We start from the raw sequence: 22,443 nt of genomic DNA on the forward strand, positions 1-22,443 counted from the left end.
AGCCTTTAGTGCCAGTGCTAAACAAAGGCCTCTCCTAAAATAGATGGCGCTATACGACACTATAAGTTTTGCGGTAACTGGATTGTCAAACGTTACAGTGCCGCATTTCTTCTTATAGACCGACCGCTTACGCCTGCCGCCCTTAGTCGTCCCGCCCCGTCGCCCCCGTACCGCGCAGGCGAGGACTCAGTTAAGCGGTCGGTCTATAGTAAAACGACATCTTAGAAGTATTCCATTCATCGTCTATAGTAATAAAAAATATTTTAATTTTAAATTGGACTTGAACATCATAAAAAACATTATTTTTACAATAACTTCCTAATAATGGACATCTTTTTCCTTTTACCTTCGCCATTTTCCACCAGAACCAGACCCTCAAAATCCCTGATTAGAGACTTGATACACAAAACTTCATCCCTAGAAAAACCTGTGGGCAGATCAAATTTGGCATATTCGTTTCTCCCTGTCAGATCTTGGCACATTTTGCGTACGCCATTCTCGAATTCCTGTTCAACATCATAGACAATACTTTCTTTTTTCGCAGGCTTCGACTGGAAGGCGTTCTGCCACAGCTCTTTTTCTTTTACCGCTGTCTTTTTCAGATACTCATCCAATTCAGCCAGTGTTTTACCAATGTCTTTGTTTCTAGGCTCCAGCGTCAAAGCTTTCTTGTAATATTTCAATGCTTCTTCGTTGTTTCCTAACAATTGATACGCTTTTCCATAGTAAAATAATGCTTTACAATGTTTATCAACATCTGACACGTAATCTAAATTTTCTAGCATCGAAATGGCGTAGTTCGGTTTGTTAAGTTTACAATAACACATAGCTAAGTTGACATAGGTGTTGATCCTAAACTTTTTAATATTTTCCTCTTGGAGTTCATTTTCTGGGTTGGCATAATTGAGTATCAACATCGAGTGCTGGTAGTTGTTTCTGGCCGGTTTGTATTTTTTCTTCGAGAATAGTTTTTTCGCTTGAGCGTGCAAACTTTCAACTGTCTTCATGATGTTTTCGTACTTCTTCTGTTCTTCCTTCGGAAGGCTATTGAACCTGAAAAATAAATGAGTAACCATTTATTCTAATCTAGTATGGGGCCACACGTAACGACCTGCCTCGAGGGAATTGCCGCGCGAAGCAGCTCGGTGAGTGTATACGTGCCTCGCCCGAGGCAAAGCGGCCGAGGTATGTCTATACAGAGCGAGCTGCTACGTACCGCAATTTCCTCGTGAGGCGGCTCGTTCTGTGTGGACCCCCCTAATTAGCTCGGTCTGTGTATTGCGGCATTGCGGCCGCACGAGCTATGCCTCGGGCGAGGCACGTGTACACAGACTGAGTTGCCTCGCGCGGCATGTTACTCGCGGGGCGCCCCACCGCGTCGTTTTCACACACAACCGGGTTAGACCCGCTCAGCCCGCGCATTTTGTACCTATCAAGCAGAAACGGCTGCGAACGATGCTATAAAGAGTATAGTGCGGAGAATGCTGACCACGTAATCTGTCCCTATAAGTAGTAAGTAGTTAAGTACTCACTGTTCAGGAGTGGTCCGGTCCTGGACGTCATACAGGGTGAGGACGAAGAGCGCGCGCTCGGCGCGGATGCGCGGCGGCACGCCCCGCGCGCCCCACGCCAGCGCGGGCTCCAGGAGGACGAGGAGCCGCGCCGCGGGGCCTCGCACCAGCGTCAGCGCTATCTCCATCCCGGGGATTAGTCTGCCGTCGCCCAGCCGGTGTTTCTAAACAGGGACATTGTAAATTGTAAAAGCCTTTATTATTTATGGGTAAAAAACCTTAATCTTGGGTTATTAACTTAATTCATCTGTGTCGTAAGTTACTCCAGAACCCTCCTAAGAGGTATAGGCCACTTCCAGATTTTTTTAATTTTTTAGGGTTCCGTACCCAAAGGGTAAAACGGGACCCTATTACTAAGACTTCGCTGTCCGTCCGTCCGTCTGTCACCAGGCTGTATCTCACGAACCGTGATAGCTAGACAGTTGAAATTTTCACAGATGATGTATTTCTGTTGCCGCTATAACAACAAATACTAAAAACAGAATAAAATAAAGATTTGAGTGGGGCTCCCATACACCAAACGTGATTTTTGACCAAAGTTAAGCAACGTCGAGCGTGGTCAGTACTTGGATGGGTGACCGTTTTCTTTTTGCATTTTTTTCCGTTTTTTTTGTGCTTTATGGTACGGAACCCTTCGTGCGCGAGTCCGACTCGCACTTGCCCGGTTTTTTTTCGGTCTTGGGCCTCCCATTTCCAGTTGGCCCCTGCTATTTGAATTATATCATCAGACCAGCGTGGGAATGGCCGTCTTCTCTTCCTTTTTCCAACTGGACCTTTCCAGGCTGTCAGGTGTGAGGTCCACCTCTCACCCTGAAGTCTAGTCTAGTGAACAGTTACATAATAACGGTATAATCCTATCTGTGACTGGGCGGAGACAGATTAGAAGGTAACTATTCTCATCTGTCCCCAGCGGGCCTAGATAGAAATAGGTGCATTCCCATCTGTGCCCGTTTCGGTTACTTCTCATCTATTTTATTATACATAAAAAATTTGATAGTATGGTGGCCACGCACCAAACTATCCACTGTTGAGGCTAGACTACAACGACTCCAGAGGTTGGCCTGTATGGCGACAACGGGCTGCATGAGGACAACACCAACCGCGGCCCTGGAAGCCTTACTGGGCCTGCCGCCGCTGCACCTCTTCATACAACAAGAAGCGCTGGCTGCGGCGATACGTCTCAAAAAGTCTAATCTCTGGAGACCGCCTAGGGTGCCACACACCGAAATCCTCTACGAGGCCATAGGTAAGGAACCGCTTATAGAGGCGGTGACTGACAGGATACCCAAGCAGTTCGTCTTCGATAAAAAATACAAAATACAATTACACGAAGAACCCCATGAAGGACTCAACCCAAGGGAGCTGAGAATCTTCACGGACGGATCAAAAACAAGGTCAGGCACTGGCGCTGGGGTTTTCTCAGAGGACCTAAACATACACATCTCGACACCACTTGGTGCCCATAACACAGTCTTCCAGGCGGAATGTATGGGCATTATAATGGCAGCACACGCAATCGTCTCAAGGGAAGCAATGGACTACCCCATCCGCATACTCTCTGATAGTCGGTCAGTACTACAAGCTCTACAAAGTTATACTTTCACTTCAGGGCTAATTTACGAATGTCACAAAGCTCTGTCAGAGGTATGTACCACCAATGGCGTAACTCTGCAGTGGATCAAAGGACACAGCAACTCACGAGGTAACGATGCAGCCGACATCCTGGCGAGAGGAGGCTCGGAACTGAAGGTGGCAGGACCTGAGCCAATCCTACCTCTGCCATATGCCTGGCTCCGGAACACGCTGCGACACAACACCAAGGTAAAACACCAGCAATATTGGTCTAACCTAGGCACATGCAGGCAGGCGAAGGAAGCCCTCCCGACACTCAACCCCAATCTGTCGCGGAGGCTTCGACAGCTGAAGAGACCACAGCTCCGGCTTTTAGCTGGGGCAATAACTGGACACGCCTCATTTAACAAACACCTATTAACCCTACGTGTTACAGATAGCCCCCTCTGCAGAGCATGCATGGAGGCAGAGGAGACAGCCGCCCACGTCATTCTCGAATGCCCAGGGTCGGCAAAATACCGGGCACAACACCTCGGCTCACCGGGGTCTCTCCCAGAAGTCGTCGGCAACATTAAGGGTCTGCTAGGCTTCTTGGTGGAGTTGGGTTGGCAGGAATAGTGCCGCCATCCCATCACGCAAAATAGGCGCAATAATAGACGTCGAGTTGCGGAAAACAAGCCCGCGATAACCTATAACCTATTATACATAAAGTTGATTATTATAGGAACTATGTATACAGTCTGACAAAAAAGAGTAGAAATTAAAAAGTGGCAACACTATAGTGTCGTCCCGTTTTCATATATTAATTGGTTTGAAAGGGACGACACTACAGTATTGCCACTTTTTAATTTCTACTCTTTTTTGCCAGACTGTAACTACGCGCGCGAGTGCGCGTGAAAAAAATGCAGTGTGTATGAGGTCTATTAGAATGTAGCGCGAAGGTTTATACCCTGCGTCTGATGCCTAGACCTTTACCTGGGGTTTCCCAAAGTTCATGGTGAGGCTAGAGTCGAAAGGTATCTTCTCCTTCTCCCAGTATGCTGCGTAGTGGATAGTCACCTCTGCATCATAAGGTACTAGCGGGTTCTTTGGGTCACCTGTGATAATGAAAACAAAGTGATATTACTCACAACAATGTAGGGTGCAGTGTTCAGTATAGATCAAATATAGGCCAGTAATATAGTTCGTTTTTTAGCATTAATTTTGGACCCCATCGGCCATCTCTGCGCGCAATGTGGCCTGCCCATTGCCACTTCAGCTTGCTAATGCGGTGGGCTATGTCGGTGACTTTAGTTCGTTTACGGATCTCCTCATTTCTGATTCGATCACGCAGAGAAACTCCGAGCATAGCCCTCTCCATAGCTCGTTGAGCGACTTTGAGTTTTGAGATGAGGCTGATAGTGAAAGACCACGTTTCGGAGCCGTAAGTCATCACTGGTAACACACATTGATTAAAGACTTTCGTCTTGAGGCACTGAGGTATGTCGGACGAAAACACATTACGTAGTTTCCCGAACGCTGCCCAACCGAGTTGGATTCGGCGGTTGACCTCTTTCTCCAAGTTGGACCTACCTAATTGGACTACTTGTCCTAGGTAGATGTACGAGTCAGCAACTTCGATTACCGAGTTCCCAACAGAGACTGGGATTCATTGATCTTGTTATTGAACGTGCATATAGATGTTGTGTGTGGCAAGTTGTCTGGTGCATGTTTCGCATTGAGCAGATTGGCCCGAATCTTGCCCCACCAGCAGCTAAGGACTAGCTACTTCTCGTTATTCCATTCGGTGATGTGTTACGGTCTAGAATTCTGGGGCACAGCTGCGGAATGGCAGCGTGTATTCAATTTACAAAAACGTGCAGTACGGATTATATCATACGCTCCACACGGAACCCCCGCTAGGCAGCTCTTCATAAATTGCAATATAATGACACTCACGTCACAATACCTATTTTACATAATTAAATATATTAGAAGTAACATACACCAATTTCCAATAAAAATATTTAAAAGTGCACGTATTACACAAAAACACAACAATATGTTGGACTCGACATGTTGTCGACTTGCTAAATCCAACAAAACGGTGTCCGTTGCAGGGCCAGGTATCTATAATAAACTACCCGACACCATTAAAAATATTGAAAATGACCTGACATTCTACTCCGAATTAAAAAAATGGCTAACAAGAAATGCATTTTATGACATGTCAGAATATAATAATTATGATTTAATCGTTACTTAATTTAATATGTTACTTATTTGAATTGTATTGATTATTTTTATATTGTTTTATTTTATTTTAATGAATTGTAATTTAATTGAAATGGACCTAATTAATGAATAACCCTTTTGACATGTAAAGTTTGTAATTTTATGAATAAATGAATATGAAATATGAAATATTTTTATTGATCTAGTGTAAAATGCATTTTGACATGTAAAATTGCTCTTGTAGCATATGCCCATTAGCCCCTTTAGTTTTGAGTGTGATGAGAATAAAAGGGCATAAGATAAAGTCCACACAGAACGAGTTGCCTCGCGAGGAAATTGCCGCGCGAAGCAGCTCGGTCGGTGGAGATGCAGCAATTTCCTCTCGAGGCGACTCGTTTCGCCGGCGGCAATAGTACATTTCTATAGAGGCCGGGAAACGAAGGTTTGCAGGCCAAGTAGATATAGACAAACTTGCAATGAAGTATCCATAGGCTACGGTAGCCAAAATCGGGAAAAAAAACTGTCTAAAAATTGAATTTAGCGCTACGCAAGTACCAGGGCCTCATGAGTTATGAGAAGGTGTCGTTGACCAACCCACCGGGGCGCGTACGAGTATGAAGGTATCGCGGGCCGCGGCTGCTGTTAAAAACAAAAGACGGTAGCTTTACAGCTGTGTACGGCTGTATGAAATTCCTTTACCTACATATTATCTTCGTCTCTCATCTTTACGTCTCTCTACTCATCGTACCGGATACCTAGTATTTTCGGACCTAATTTGAAGTAAGGGGTTGTGCACAAATCACGCGAGGTGTTTTCGGCTACTTTTTGACCCGCCTTCCCCCTTGGTGATATTTGGTGAGGTTTTTGCCTCCCGTCCTCCACATAACCCCTTGTTTTTTTTCTATCTGACCGGTCAAGGCCACGTGCTCCAAAATTTCGTAAAATAGACTTTCTTAGTTTCGTTCACTGTAGAAAAAAGTTTTTAGCAAAAATTTAGTTTTTGGCAAAAATGTAGTTACAAATAAAAGTAATAAGTAGTAATAGGTAGTTGTGGTAGTAATTTAGTTACTTAAATACGCGATTAAGTCCCGCTGCGTAGTTTCATAATGTAAAAATTTTGTTTTTGGCAAAAATTTCGTTTTTGGTAAAAATTTCATTTTTGGTACAAGATTTTATCGCTGACTGTACTTTTCTTACGACAAACAACTAGTACTCATCGAGACAATTCTAAAAACCCCTAACACAATTAGGTTGCGTTGTTTCATCACCGAGTTCCTATGGCCATCTCCTGTCTCCATCATCAGATCAACTCGATGGTACCATAATATTGCATTGTCATCCGATTTATACATGCGTGCAAAATTTCAGCTCAATCGGAAACCGGGAAGTGGATCAAATTTAACTTGCAAGATTTGATTACAGACAGACAACGGTCAGGTGAAACTAAATAAAAGCTTGTAATAATATGATTGTGGTTTACCTTCTTCTAATACCAACATCTTGCATTCCCCGGTTGGTATGCAGTCTGTCATCTTGACCGCCAGCTCGTCAAATGAGTGGTACTCTGGACTGGACAGCATACCATACTCTGTAGTCTGCTCCAAGGTCTTGAGGATATCACTGTTGAAATAGTTTAAATTAAAATAGGAATATTACTATTTTGCAATAACTGATATGGGCTTATCAACTCCCGACAGGCGTGGCTCACTCCGCGATTTCGTCGCTTTGCTACAGGTAGCTAAAAGTACATCTGTTCCACCCCAATTTTAGGGAAAGTCATAAGCCGCGCGTGGTGCTGTCGCCACCTAGCGGCCATATCTGTGCTGATCGTAACAGACGCGTTTTGTTAGAGAGTGAGTCTTCTGTACCTAGTACTATTATTTATTCTGTGCTCCCGACTAAATAAATAAGAGACTGTTTCCTCTTTAGTCCCTGAGGCTTTTATAAAGGATTTAATCCAAATCGGATTTTGAATTAAAATGAAGGTTCCAAATTCAAAACTGCATTACAAGAAGGACGCAGGAGGCATAGACTAGGACTCCTCTACGCCGAGTTTAGAGCAATTATTTCATGCAACCGATGATGCCAAAAATGCGGGGATGCGCGGGACGAGGCGAGCGAAGTCCCGTGCCGTGATTGGTCCGTTCAAAGACACGGACGGCACACAAAGACACTTTCGACCCGAACACGGAGTAAAATTACCGTATGCGTGGCAGAGGGGGTAGCGCGACTACGCTCAGTCTGGAGGATGTTTTGTCTGTGTCAGGAGGATATTGAGAATTCACCAGTAACAACGTGCGGAAAGGGAAGAGTTGTAGAATGTATTGGACCCATACATTTCACGGCTCTACTCTTTACGCACAGACTAACCAGTCCTAACCTATGTTTTTATCACGCTGATTAGGGAATTCAATAACCGGCCAAACATAACCGGTTACGGTTATGCCCAAAAATAACCGTATATCGGTTATAACTTATAATCGGTTACGGTTATTTTTGACAATAAATGATAATTAAAAAATTACGAAATTAAAGGGACAGTATTAGGAAATGTGAGTATGAGTCTTCATTCCCTGACGCTGATACATCTGCAAATGAAACCATCTCTTTTTTTAAAGGAAAATGGTATTTTTTAATTTTAGCTTTAATTTCAAAGTTTGTAGTACCTGCTTGATATAAAATATGTAGTTGAATTTTACACAGTTACTTCCATACAAACATTTAAAAAAACCGGGCAAGTGCGAGTCGGACTCGCGCACGAAGGGTTCCGTACCATAAAGCAAAAAAAAAACGGAAAAAATACAAAAAAAGACGGTCACCCATCCAAGTACTGACCCCGCCCGACGTTGCTTAACTTTGGTCAAAAATCACGTTTGTTGTATGGGAGCCCCACTTAAATCTTTATTTTATTCTGTTTTTAGTATTTGTTGTTATAGCGGCAACAGAAATACATCATCTGTGAAAATTTCAACTGTCTAGCTATCACGGTTCGTGAGATACAGCCTGGTGACAGACGGACGGACGGACGGACGGACGGACGGACAGCAGTCTTAGTAATAGGGTCCCGTTTTACCCTTTGGGTACGGAACCCTAAAAACATGGCCGCATGGACCAGATTAGCTCATTATAATGAAGAGTGGAGAAGATTGGGGGAGGCCTTTGCCCGAAGGCACACAGAAGCGGTTACCATAGAATGTAGAATAAGGAGACCTGTAGATATAGTATAAAAAAAACCGGACAAGTGCGAGTCGGACTCGCCCACCGAGGGTTCCGTACTTTTTAGTATTTGTTGTTATAGCGGCACCAGAAATACATCATCTGTGAAAATTTCAACTGTCTAGCTATCACGGTTCGTGAGATAAAGCCTGGTGACAGACGGACGGACGGACAGCGGAGTCTTAGTAATATAGGGTCCCGTTTTACCCTTTGCATGGGTACGGAACCCTAAAAAGTACCTTTTCTGAAATAAGGCTATAAATATAATATAAAAAAAACTTGTAAAATACCTGTCTACATCATCATCATCATCCACGCCAAACAAGTCATCGTTCAGAAGAGGATCCGCCTTCATAGCTTTATGTGTGTCCTTGTAATCCAGGTCTATGCAGAACTCTATGTTTGAATTCAACAGTTCTCTGCAACCAAAAAAAAAAAATTAAAATACCCATATTACATATAACATACATGACATGGGGCCCAATTCTGGAGATACTCTTGAACGATTTCCACAGGATATGACTTAGAGATCCAATTCACATATAATATAAGTATATCTTACTCTATCTAACGTAAAAGTGACATTGGTTGCCTGAATTGCGCTGCAAAAGAGAACTAGTTGATATCTTAAGTATAATGTATCTAGAATGGATCTAGGATGTGTCGTCTCTTGTGAATATCTTGAAGTTTGAATACGGCAGTAGCTCTCGAAATCACTCATTTGAAAATGAAACAGAGTCAGGGGTGCAAAACTCCTCTCTTGGGACAAACTTGGCTGTGTTCCGCTCAGCGTTGCTCCGAGCAGTTATTAGACTTGACGCAACTTGACATCCCTTTGATCCATTTGCGTGCACAACCACAGATAAGACGAATGGCTTGAATTTTAACAACCCTAAATAGCCGAAAGGGATAGTGCCATATATTAGAAAGGGATAGCATGATTCAACCCTGAACCGCTGTCAAACTTTCCTTTCTGTACGGCAGTACCATTATTTATTCTGTGGCATTTCTTGTTTTATTTGATTTCAAAACAAAAGAGATTCAACCATATTTCCTTTACTATTGATTTCAAATTTAAATGGCTTATTTTAGCATGGTAGGCATAAATGGCTGGGATAAGCAAACGCAGTAAAACCTTATCTCTGACCTAACGAGTTATGTATTCAAAACAAATGTAGGCTAGAGAAAAACTAATTAAATACCTAGTGATGTGCCGATGAGAACATTCTCATTTCTGAGAATACCTATCCCAAAAAATCTCCGGAAAATTTCCAATTTTCTCGAGTTTGTTCTCTTATTAGCATAACCACTTGACCGTTGACGATAGCATAGTATCCGAAAAAAATATGCTCTTAACCGTCCGCGGGAACCTTACTATCCAAAGGGGTGGAAGAAAGAATTGATTTCAGAGCCATCTAATGGAATATTTCGGCATTATTTACTAATTCTCTTGATGCGACAACGTAGCCTAACTAAATAGTTAGCTCTAAAAAAATTTAGATGGCAGTGTAGTTATAATTTTTGTAGAAAGTTGTGAATGTGTTGCGCGGGGCATGCGTCGCTAAAAAAAACCCGGACGGGAGACAGTCTATCGGGCCGGATGGTTGAGTGGCTAGATAAGTTATGAAACAATTTTTTTTTTACTGGAATGACATATTTACTTTTGTTAAGTTTATACCTTTTGCTTCATATAACTTGTTTGGGCATTTTTGTGTTATTTTACTCCTGGTTTTTTATCATTTAGTATTATTTTTTTATATCGCTATAAATGGTGCCAACTATTTGTTTTTAAGCTTCCATGGTATTTGTCTTATCTCCTACACCAAGCAATTAAACAAAATAAGTCATCGCTTTTGCGACTAACGGGTAAAACCCTCAGAGAACATTTTCGAGAAATTTTCGAGAAATTTTCGAGAACGTTTCTGATAGATTTTTCGGTTCTCGGGAACATTTCGAGAACGGCACATCGCTACAAATACATACAACCATACAACAAATAACTGAAATCGAATATAAACTGTTGTGAGACATACTGCTGAGTAGGTGCTGTGTTTAAATAAGTGAAAACTTTATCATATAGCTAGTCTATTTTGGCGCTGTTTTAGGTAGAAATCAATAGTAGTTTAAGCTCATTTAAATTTATAAAAGCACTTACTTGAGGTTTATTCCCTTTGAGAACTGTATGGGTTCTTCCAAAGCATCTGCTGCATTGTTAGCTTCGTCCATTGTGAAATGATAAATAGATGTTTATTTTAATAAACTATTATCTTAATCTTACCAAAATAAAATTATTACAATTATAGCTGACCATGGAGTAGTTTCTGACCTTATCAATGCTTTTCTTTTAATCTTTTTGCAGCTTTTGTTTTGAGTCAGTTTTGACTTGACAGTGACAGTTGTATTGCGAGCGTTCAAAGTCATCCGTAGATAATCCGTAGTATAACCGATTGTCGGATAAAAATGATTGTCACTAATCACTTGCTCGTTATAGAAATCTTAAAAAAATAAAATTTTAATGTTGTTGGTATCCTGATTACGAAACAATTAAATAATTATTATCGGTTGTATTGTAATCAACGAAACTGATTTGTAATTTGTGAATGTCACATACGATCCGAAATACATAATAGAGTAACCATAACAGTCAAGTTCACTTCACTCTTATCATTCATTCAATTCATACGTTTTAAGAGGCGGGACTCCCATACAATCGAATGGAATTAGTTTGTATGGCAACAATAGTACCAATATAACAGACGAAAATAAAGCAGAGTAGCTATAGACGGCCAAGCAAATCTTGTCAGTAAAAAAAGGCGCGAAATTCAAATTTTCTATGAGACGATATCCCTTCGCGCCTACATTTTTCAAATTTGCCGCCTTTTTCTACTGACAAGATCTGCTTGACCAAGTATATAGGTACACTTGCGTTTTTTTATCGATATCTATAAAATGGACAAGGTTAAAATATAGGCACATGTCAATAATTTTAGCAAATTTAGCAATTGAAATTAGGTAAGGATCGAATCCACATTTAAGTCTTGTTATATAGTGGATATTTCTTTAAATTGACTAATACAAGGTTAGACTTAAATATTAACTTTTTCTGTTGAAATAAAATAAAATTGAGTTATTTCAAATATGGTCTGACGTTTCCAACCCTATGTAACTTTCATGGCCAACGCAACAAGTAACTGAGGAATTCTTAAGGCAATTTATTTCTTATCAAAAGCTCTGTTTTCAATGTGATCTACATATACACATTTCAATGCATGTAATATATTAAAGTTCTCCCAAACTGACCCACCGCCTGTATCTGAAAACTTTGATGGCAGACAATTGTACCAACGGGGATGAATTTGGCACACATTTTATTTATGATAAAATTAATAGTGGAATTTATGAGATCTTTCAACACTATAGCTTATGCCTTAGTTCAATATATATTATAACTCAGTAATTACAAATTACCTGCTTCGCTTGTTGGTGTTATTATGTAACTTTGTCTATGAACATACAAAATCTAACATTATGATAAATGAGGCTTTAATCTGTACGGTAGAAATATGGTCATCCTTACCTTATATTTGCTTCTCACGACATGGCCCGGGATGCCCAGAACTCCAGGTTAAGATTGCAGGTGAGCAGAGCACAATGATTCTCCCCACGACCTGTTAAAGTATTAACACATTGATTCCAACCGAATCACTAAATATTTCCTAAGTAAATTTATAAGGATTGTTACATAGAGTGGCAGTCAATATAGCTATACTCTTCATCACTGATTGTTTATAAGTTACCTTGCCAAACGCTTATGGCTTGAACAGTTCACTGACCTGGTCTCATTAGATTGCCCTATACCATGGTATATCAATCCTAAATAATGGCATAAAGCCCATACACATTAGAGCTCGTTTAAGGTCTGCAACCACCACATCTGTGAATGTTCCCTACAAATGTTTTATGGGACCTAAAACGCTTACTTTGATCTTATTATAGGCCCACTCGTCCAAGTTTGTGGTAGATCCGCGACCAGCACATCGGTGCTATTACTTACAGGCTGGCTCCAGCGGTCTACAAACGAGTGCCTATTAACTATTACATGCGAATCCAACTTGCACGTAATAACTTTATTTAATTGGTAGATTATACCTGTCACATGCGAATCCAACTTACATGCGAACAACCTCGAGGTGAGCCACATACATTTATGTGAATCGTTCTTAGTGTTCTTACAGAAACTATTTAAAACGCTTGCCCCCTGGCCAAGCCAGATGTATCATGCGAATCGTTCTTGCATGTACATTTGAATAATCTGATTTTATTGGTAGGCTATACCATCCCTCAAACCAACACATGATTTGGAATTTTAATTTAATTTGCATGCCATCTTACATGCCCAATAAATGCTTGGAGTAAGCTTTAGTGACAATTTATAACACCACGCTAGAAATTAATGCTAGAAACTTTATGCATTCAACGTATAGATACATTTTTTATTCTCTAAATACTTAGCTTGCTTTTACGTGCTGAAACCTGGAAATCCCGAGCCACTAACACTGATTTTAAGTTTAATAACTGGACAAAGTTAAAAGTACAAACCGCCATTTTCATGGTAGTGAGCAAAAGAAAGCATCCTTCAACTTACCATCGACAATATATTTTGTTTTTCTTTCTATTCCGTTTCCGGATTTAGTGTTGCTATGTATGTATTCACAATCATCGCGTATTTCGCGACAACAATTTCCCACTAAAAACTTAATAAAATTATTTATTATGGTCATATTACATGCTACTTGTCTCAAAATTTACACTAATAAACAAACAACCCTGCTGTTATCGATTGATCCTGAGTTCACAATGAAAATACATATGAAATATCTAATTTTATTTGTTTTACAGCCTGCTGCACCAAAATTTTATGGCTAAAAGTATCTAAATCAAATGTGGACTTGACAAATAAACAACTCTAACGTTTTGCTTTGTTTGGTTGGCAATGGTTTCCAATGCAAACTCCATATAAAAGTATTTTGTTCCTAGTTGCGTTCGACATTCATTTCACAAGCCATTCGTTCGAATCGTTCGTTCAATTTTAATCAGTTATTTTTTTCTTTTGAAATTGGATTTGAACTATTCGAAGTGTTTGGTTTGCGGAAATTGCAGATTAAAATCATAGAAAACTTTGAAGTACTTACTTAAAAACCATCTCAGCATCTCCAGAAACTGCATCAAAACCTCAGCAACATGTATTCGTAAGTCCTTCAGAATGTTATTTTGTCTACCGTAACTTGTTTACAAGTTATATGACTCAAAATTCACACACACAGCAAAAACCGAAACCACAGGCCGGCGTATGCTGAAACATGATATTTCACTAAATAAATAAATACTTCCGTCACATTATCTAACTTAAAAATAGATATGTTGTTAAGATATTAAAGATTGCAATAAGTGCAAATTTTTGCTGAATGTAGGTTTTTTTATGTTATAGGATTAAGTCCCACAGTAAGCTCATGAAGTTTGTGTTGTGGGTACTCAGACAACAATATGTATAATATATAAATACTTAAATACACAGAAAACAACCATGACTCAGGAACAAAGGCAAATATCTGTCATGGCACAAATAAATGCCCTTACTGGGATTCGAACCCATGACCATCGGATTAACAGGCAGGGTCACTACCCAATAGGCCAGACCGGTCATTGTATATTCAAAATTCGTCAAGTGAATGAAAACTCGAGCTGGACGAAAACTAGCGTGATGCCTATTTTCTCTTTTTCACAGCACTGTAGTCGACCCGAAACCACATCAAATGATGACATGCCCTTATAACAAGGCCCATCAGGTTGAACACTATAGAATGCACATACATTTGCAAAAGTGCCGGAAGCAATATCCGAACATGCCCAAAGTGTCTTGCCCGTTCGACGCCACGCATGTGGTCAACGATGCTGAGCTGGATGTAAGTCATTATTTACGTAATGTAATATTCCTTTATTTCAGACAGTAAAGTAAATTTCATTTTTTCTACGGTTCTTGCATATTTTTTCCTGTCTGTGTGCCACTTTTTGGCAAAAGGCCTCCTCCAACCTACTCCATTCCCCTCTATCCTTATTTATGTACATATTTTATTTATTTATTTTATTACAAACAAGTTAAAAGGCATAAATTCCGTAAAAATATCAAACCACTGCTAACTTACAGAGAAAGTTTTTTTTTTTTAATTTTTTTTTTTTAAGGGGTTTTGTCACGCAGTGACAATGTCACCCCCGTAATGAGATCTAATAATAATAATGATGTAGTAGTGAAGTATTACCTACACCACTACATCACATTTAAATATAGTTTGCACATCAACCTGGCCTCGTCTGATAGTGGCGATGCCAGGACGATGTTGCAACTACCTATGTTGGTGGAGTTAAAAGAAAAAGAAAACAACAGTATACAATTCATCACAGATTACAATATTGATATTAAGTAAGAATAAGAAGAGAGAATTAAAAAAAAAAATCGAATGTTAAGATTGGGAATGACAGAAATTGCAATCCAAAAAAATAGAGTACACACTCTTTTAGTGCATTTTTTTATTTATAACTTTTTTTTTATTATGTTCAGACAGGAGATTTTGTGGCAAAATATAGTGATTGACAAAATGAAATATCGACATGAAATTTGTGATTTCGGGGTTGGTCCCATAGAAAAAGTTGTTCAGTATGACCTACCTAATCACCTCGCACAATATGGCTAACGGTCCAAAAATGACCCTGTATGTTGTATGTATTTACTTACCAATGTGTTACAATATAAAATTCTACAAGTCCCTATTTTAAATCATCCACAGTTCCACGTTTCAACGTGCCCGAAGCGTTTCCTGTTCGACACGCAAAAGTACGTGGTTGAAGACGAGGTGGTGCCGCGCGAGCTGCCGCCGATACCCGTGGTTCAGACCGACGAGAATTGGGAGGAGGTAAGCACAAGCAGTCAAACACACACACACATACACACACGCGCACACACACACACACTAATTCACTTAGGAGGGTCTTAGGAGGTAAGCCATTTCTCACAGTTCTCACTTCGGGCAAACTCGGCTACGCTCGGCTCAACATTGCTCCGAATCGTTGTCAGACTTCGGTTTTGTAGGAAGTGTCCTTTCTGTACGGTAGTACTATTATTTCTTCTGTGGCACAAGGAACTAGAAAGACTCAAGGCTCAAGTCTCATTAGGTGATAGGATAGTGGCTCAGTCAGTGTTGCCAACTTGGATTTTGAAAAAATGCTAGACTAATGTCTAGATTATGCCAAAATTATGCCAAAGTTTTTTGAAATTTTTTATGTTATTTTATGTTTATCTTATTTTATGTTATCCGTATTCTACTCTTGTTGAATTTATTGTAATTGTTAAGCCTAGCAAAGCACGGTAATTTTGTTAAACTGCGACCGACCGATCTCAAGGGTCCAGTCTGAAAACCAGCGCTAGGCCCTCTGCTTGGAGTGCTTGGCATATGCTGAGATTGGAGCCCATTGCCCAATCATTCGTATATTATTATAATTACCTATCTTTCTAATTAATTTGTACCTATTTTAGTATTTAAGTTTTATATATTGTACTTAGTTGATAAGGTATTTTTTGTGGCAATAAATATTTTTCTGATTCTGATTCTGATTCTGAAATATGCTAAAAAATGCTAATATGTCAACTTGAAATTAGATACTTAAAACACATACATTTTTCAAATTTGCCGCCTTTTCTACTGACAAGATCTGCTTGACCAACTTTATATAGTCCGTCGACGTCCATCCGTCCACAAAAGTCAAAATTCATATGAAAATATGAACCGCATAAGACGATGGCGCATATTGTTGCTGCCAAGTTGGTGCAAACTTGGCTTAGACTACATTATGCTAAAAAATATGCCAGATGCTAAATGGAAAATTTTGGTGCCAAAGCAAGTGAAAATATGCCAGATCTGGCATCAATTATGCCAAGTTGGCAGCACTAGGCTCAGTTTCATTGGTCGAAATAAGCCGTGTGGGACTTCCCGCAGGCGGTATAGCGGCAAGTGAAACTCATAAGTCGATAGTATAGATGCACCGGATATCCGGTTACTATCCGGTATCCGGACTATCCGGCTATTATTTTACTATCCGGCCGGATACCGGATAGTGACCTACTATCCGGCCGGATACCGGATAGTGACCTACTATCCGGCCGGATACCGGATAGTAACATTGCTTGATTTCGGAGTAAACAAATTGGATTTAAGAAACAGATACGGTCATAATCATACTTGTTTATTATTTTAAAACAATTTAATCATTCCACTGACTTGCACGCGCACTCATTTCGAATCTAGAAATAAGTCCGCGCGAACGTTTACTAGGAAACAGGTCAAACCTGCAGAATGCGCACCTGAAAAACCGAAATGTAGGTATAGTTCCGCGGGCCGAATATTCGGCGGCCGGATACCGGATATTCGGCCGATAGTCAGGCCGAATATCCGGTATCCGGCCAAACTACTTTCCGTTGCATCTCTAGTCGCAGTTCGGTCGATATATAGCGAGCATGCGGGTGTCTTCCTGCAGGCGGTATGACGATTAGGCTAATGGTATGCGTTTTAGAAATCTGCACAGAGTTAGGTTAATAACTACTTCTTACTTAGAACTTAGTAATAATTCCTTTTTTTTTTAGCCTGGTTAAGTGTCCCACTGCTGGGCAAAGGCCTCCCCTCGCTTCCTCCACTCAACCCTGTCTTTTGAAGTTTCCCGCCAATCCGGACAAAATACGTCGCAAGTCGTCCCGCCATCTCCTTTTCGGTCTGCCTGCACTCCGGCTAGCACCATCTATGGTGTTGGTGTTCCGTGGGTCCCACTCCGTAACCATTTTGGCCCACCTTTCAGGGTGCATGCGGCAGACATGTCCAGCCCAGTCCCACTTGAGCTTAGCGGTCTTGACACCTACATCTACAACTCTAGTTCTGAAGCGCAGTTCCGTGTTTCCGATTCTATCAGTCCTGTGAACAACCAGTATACTGCGCTCCATCGCTCGCTTGCAAACCTTGAGTTTGGACTTCAAAGCCTCAGTCAATGACCATGTCTGACCACCATAGGTTAGGATAGGCAGGATACACATGTCGATGAGTTCGCGCTTGACACACAGGGGAAGGTCACCCAAGGGAAGTAATAATTACTATTATTTTTGAATTGCAGGAGCCGTGCACATCCTACAAACCGGACATGTCCAAGAAGGGGCCTCACATCATCACCAAGATCAAGGGGGCTACGCCCTCCCAACGCCGCCAGGCCAGGATGGAGGGCGTCAAGAACTACCGCCCTATGCCTTCCACCACAGAAGATTAACCCAAGTAAGGCTCATATACACGGTGCGAAAACTCGCATGCGAGTTCATTACATTATAGAGTAATATAATTAAAGAAAGAGTGCTTACTCCGTACATCAGTTTTTTACGCGCGTTATTTCCTAGTCGACATCTAACGTCATGTAGCGGAACAATCAATACCCCTACTCGACACCAGGCCCCAATTTCACATCGGTGACAGGTGCGACGAATTTGTAAAATCACTGTTGCTGACGTCACAGGCGTCCATGGGCTACGATTACCACTTACCATCGGGCGGGCCGTATTCCTGTTTGCCACCATCATTGTATTATTTAAAAAAACTTTATTATATCGGAAAAAAACAGATATTTCTCCTGCGAAGTTTCTGCCAATTGTCAAAGATTTAGAAGAATTGTAGGTAATTCTTGACAGGTAATGAGTTATATGTCGGAATTTCGTGACAATTGTAGTGTTTCTTGTGACAATTGTCATAAACTTAGCAAGAGAAATATCTGTTTTTTTCTGATATAATAAAGTTTTTTTAAATAATACAATTATGGTGGCAAACAGGAATACGGCCCGCCCGATGGTAAGCGGTAAACGTAGCCCATGGATGCCTGTGACGTCAGCAACAGTGATTTTACAATTCGTCGCACCTGTCACGTTGGTGAAACAGGGGCCAGATGTCACAAGTGTAGCTAAAACAATTTACAACTAATATTATAAGCAGAAGGGGTTGAAAATAGACTGCCAGTTAATCCGGTTATAATATTAGCTGAAAATTGTTGAGCATTAGAGTTTTCGTTCGCCGCGACATCTATTGTCAACTAGCAGTACTGATATATTCCGCTACATGACGCTAGGTGTCGACTACGAAATAATGCGCGTTTTGGTAAGATAACTGACAAAAAAAAAGGAAAGAGAGGTAACTCCAACCTCTCTTTCCTTTTTTTTTGTATACGACACGGTAAAAACTTTATTCATATATACGGTACAAAAACAAGTCAAAAAACAATAAATAAAAATAACTTAAAATTAAACTAAATACAAAATATTCTAAAATAAAATAAAACGAATCTAAACTAAATCTAAAAAAGGCCCCTGTGGCAAGGTCCCCAAGATGCTGGCTGCATTACCCCGCTGAACTGCCAGACTAAAGCGTTGCGCGAGGTAACTGCCAGCTCTCGGGTCCCCAGTTGCGTCCTCTTTCTTTACTTATTATACTCTATGCTATTATTTATTCTGTGACTGTACCGTATACAAATACGAGAGTTTTTGCCGTAAGACGGTTATCCCATTGTCGGACGGACTCTCGAACTATAAACCTTAGCTACAGAATAAATAATAGTACTAGGTATAGAAGACTCACTCCCTAACAAACAAAACGCGTCTGTCACGATCAGCACAGATATGGCCGCTAGGTGGCGACAGCGCCACGCGCGGCTTATGGCAAACCCCAAAATTGGGGCCGAACGGATGTACTTTTAGCTACCTGTAGCAAAGCGACGAAATCGCGGAGTGAGCCACGTCTGCCTTAGCACTTAATTTGCATTACTTCGAGCCTTTTTAACAGGTTCACTGCCAGCGACCCAGCGCTTTTCGCTACATACGGGTTTTCCCATGCTATCAGCTACGCTTGTAGCGCGAAGCTCGCGCTGGCACTGAAAGTGTTAACATAGTTCTTTAACTAAGCTAAAATGTAAGACTGCAGTCCCTTATCTAAGAAGATAGACTGCTTATTTTTGTTTCCAGTATTATTATGTAATATTATAGACAGAAATTGAAATTCTGTCTCTTATATTTAGTAAAACTCTATGGTGCTAATTCCTAATAGTTGGGAACTGTCAAAGTTTTTTATAGATGGCGCCAGCATCTGTTTCTAGCTGTTTTATGAGATTTGTTTGAGTGAAAGGGCATGTAGGCCATTAAAAAATAAGTATTATGACACTATTCGTAGGATTGACAGGTAAAACCGACGCTAGCGCCATCTGTAAAATACTGACCAAGCCCATTGTTATATATAGGCCTTAAAATAACCTAGTTATGTTTAGTATTAAGATACCTTATTGTACGAATTTATACATTATAATATGATTAATATCTGTGCCCAGCAGTGGGACGTATATAGGCTGAGATGATGATGATGAATATGATTAATATGTAACACATACGGGCCACTCCACACTAGCGTCTATCGAGTCTAGGATGAATCAACTTTTAGAACACTTGATTTAGTGTCCCTAGACTTGGGGATTCTTAGAGGCATATTAGATCCCTCTAAGAATCCCCAAGTCTATAAGTAAGTATTTAATGAACAACTTGATCAGAAGTTACATTTTGTACGGTAACACAACAGAAAAAAAGTTTTCCCCCATACAAAAATCAGGGACACGCCATTTTTGCCTATTATCTGCTGCGTTAACGCACAAAATGTAACTTTTATCTGATCAAGTTGTTAATTTTAATGTGGTATTTAAATACTTATGGATCTAATAAAGCTCGTCTAAACAAAAAAGTAAAAAAAAAAACAACTTTGTTTTAGAAAAAACGATTTTTCTTTGCTAGGGAGTCTACGGGCACGTCATCGGTGTTCTAAAAGTTGATTCACTCTCGAGCGTCGGCGTCTATAGTTCGTTTTTTTTAGCATTAGAAAGAACTCCACAGAAGCAAGCGTGCAGTTTTTATCAGGCTCTTTAATTGTTAATAATTATTGAATTATCTAATGTAGCATGGTCAATACATATAATTTACTTCAAATTATTACCGCTAAAAGTGCCGGATTTGGAACCACAAGCTTACTTCTGCGAATTTCTTTCTAATGCTAAAAAAACGGACTTTAGTCAACTCTATGGCTGCTACTCGACGCCGCGTTGGCGTAACTGCGCGGCGACGCCATTCTCCATAGCGCCGACTAGACGCCAACGCTCTAAAGACGCTAATGTGGGGTGGCTCTTAATGTACAGTCGCCATCAGATATATCGGAGCGGCCAAGGTGCTCACAAATATCTGAACACGCCTCTATTTTCAAGGCGCTAGAGTGCGTGTTCAGATATTTTTGACCACCACGGCAGCTCCGATATATCTGATGGCGACTGTACAGAATGTATGATATTATGTACAGAAGGCGTAAAAAAGCGACCAAAATGCAAAACTTCTACAATAAATAACTTTTTCACCTCAGCAGCTCGAACAAAATGCAATTTTGCTCACTGAGTCATTTTGTCTCATTTTGCTCACTGAGTGAGACAAAATGTAATTCAAGTGACCTTTATAGTCAAATGTCATTTCAACATGCGGGGTCTAATACAATTTCGATATACTTGGGTTCTATTATCTCTGTCCCTCTAGGTATGTTCTCACTGCTTAGGGTGAAAAATTTTGTGTACTACACGAGATCAAAGTTATTTACATCTCGTGCGCTTTTGAATCCCTTACTACGCTCAAGATTCTAAATTAGATTCACTCGCTACGCTCGTGAATCTATTATAGAATCTTTCGCTTGCACGGGACTCAAAATAAGCACTCGAAGAAATATCAAACTAAATCTCTTGTTGTACAAATAACTATTTGCCACTGGTAACAAATTGATGAGAATAAGTCGTTGTAATTTGAACCTTCCGCAAAAGTAATAAAGTTGCATTTTCGACTTTCACTTTTAAGGGCCCCACTGATTAACAGTCCGTCGCACGGTATCGGCCTGTCAGAACAAAATTTTGACAGTTCCGAACAACTGACAGGCCGATACCGTCCGGCGGACTGTTAATCAGTGGGCCCCTTTAGAAGTATGTGATATTTAACTATACTGCAAAACGTAATTCAAGACCAAAAAAAGTAAGAAAATGTTGCCACTGCAATAATTTGTTTGTAAAATAGTAAATTCATTTTGATAAATAATCACGCTAAGGTAATTTATTTATTAGTAATTTTACTCCTACTATTTAAAAAAGTACTTTTATTTACTTATTTGTACATAAATACAAGACGCGCTAGTAAAAAAGTGGCAACATTTCTTACTTTTTTTGGTCTTGAATTACGTTTTGCAGTTTAGGTACTTGGTTTATAATACCTAATAGTTTTTTAAATTTTATAAGGAAACTCTTATATAAGGAAAATTATATTGTTAAGTTGACTACAAATTGTTTGGAGATGGTTATGTTTAGTTTTGTTAACAATTACGTCTTATGGCCTGTGCACACCGGCTGCGTGTGCGTGACGTGCACGTGCGCGTGCGGCGTTGTAGTATACAGATCCTTATGAGAGATGGCACACCGCTTGCGTGACGTGTGCGTGTGTGGCTCCAACATTTTAGCGCACGCACACGCGCACGTCACGCACACGCAAGCCGGTGTGGCTCGGCCTTTAAAAAGGTTATTTAGTTATTTCGTTTTGATCTGTCGACCAAATTGTATTGCGGTATTCCACCTATCCAATTTATTTGTCCGTAGTCTATAGTCGAGTAGACAGCGTTAATATTTAATAATTAACACATTAGTGAAAGAATAAGGATCAAAATCAAATGGCGTGCTTGCA

General features: G+C 40.3%; 2 protein-coding genes across 2 annotated transcripts; one reads left to right on the forward strand and one right to left on the reverse strand.

Moving 5' to 3' along the window:
• Positions 1-175: 175 nt before the first annotated feature.
• On the reverse strand, positions 176-10,906 carry LOC134677415 (inactive peptidyl-prolyl cis-trans isomerase shutdown-like). Its single transcript, XM_063535872.1, has 6 exons — positions 10,729-10,906; positions 8,864-8,992; positions 6,838-6,977; positions 4,119-4,240; positions 1,533-1,735; positions 176-1,053 (listed from the first exon to the last, which is right to left on the reverse strand). The coding sequence occupies exons 1-6, from the start codon at positions 10,797-10,799 to the stop codon at positions 306-308; spliced, it is 1,413 nt and encodes a 470-aa protein (XP_063391942.1). The 5' UTR covers positions 10,800-10,906; the 3' UTR covers positions 176-305.
• A 2,908-nt stretch (positions 10,907-13,814) lies between these two features.
• Positions 13,815-17,933, forward strand: LOC134677325 (gametocyte-specific factor 1-like). The gene is made up of 4 exons (XM_063535761.1): positions 13,815-13,822; positions 14,359-14,536; positions 15,416-15,541; positions 17,784-17,933. The coding sequence occupies exons 1-4, from the start codon at positions 13,815-13,817 to the stop codon at positions 17,931-17,933; spliced, it is 462 nt and encodes a 153-aa protein (XP_063391831.1).
• The last annotated feature ends 4,510 nt before the right edge of the window (positions 17,934-22,443 follow it).

This window comes from Cydia fagiglandana, chromosome 26 (genome assembly GCF_963556715.1).
Source record: "Cydia fagiglandana chromosome 26, ilCydFagi1.1, whole genome shotgun sequence".
Lineage (NCBI taxonomy): Eukaryota > Metazoa > Arthropoda > Insecta > Lepidoptera > Tortricidae > Cydia > Cydia fagiglandana.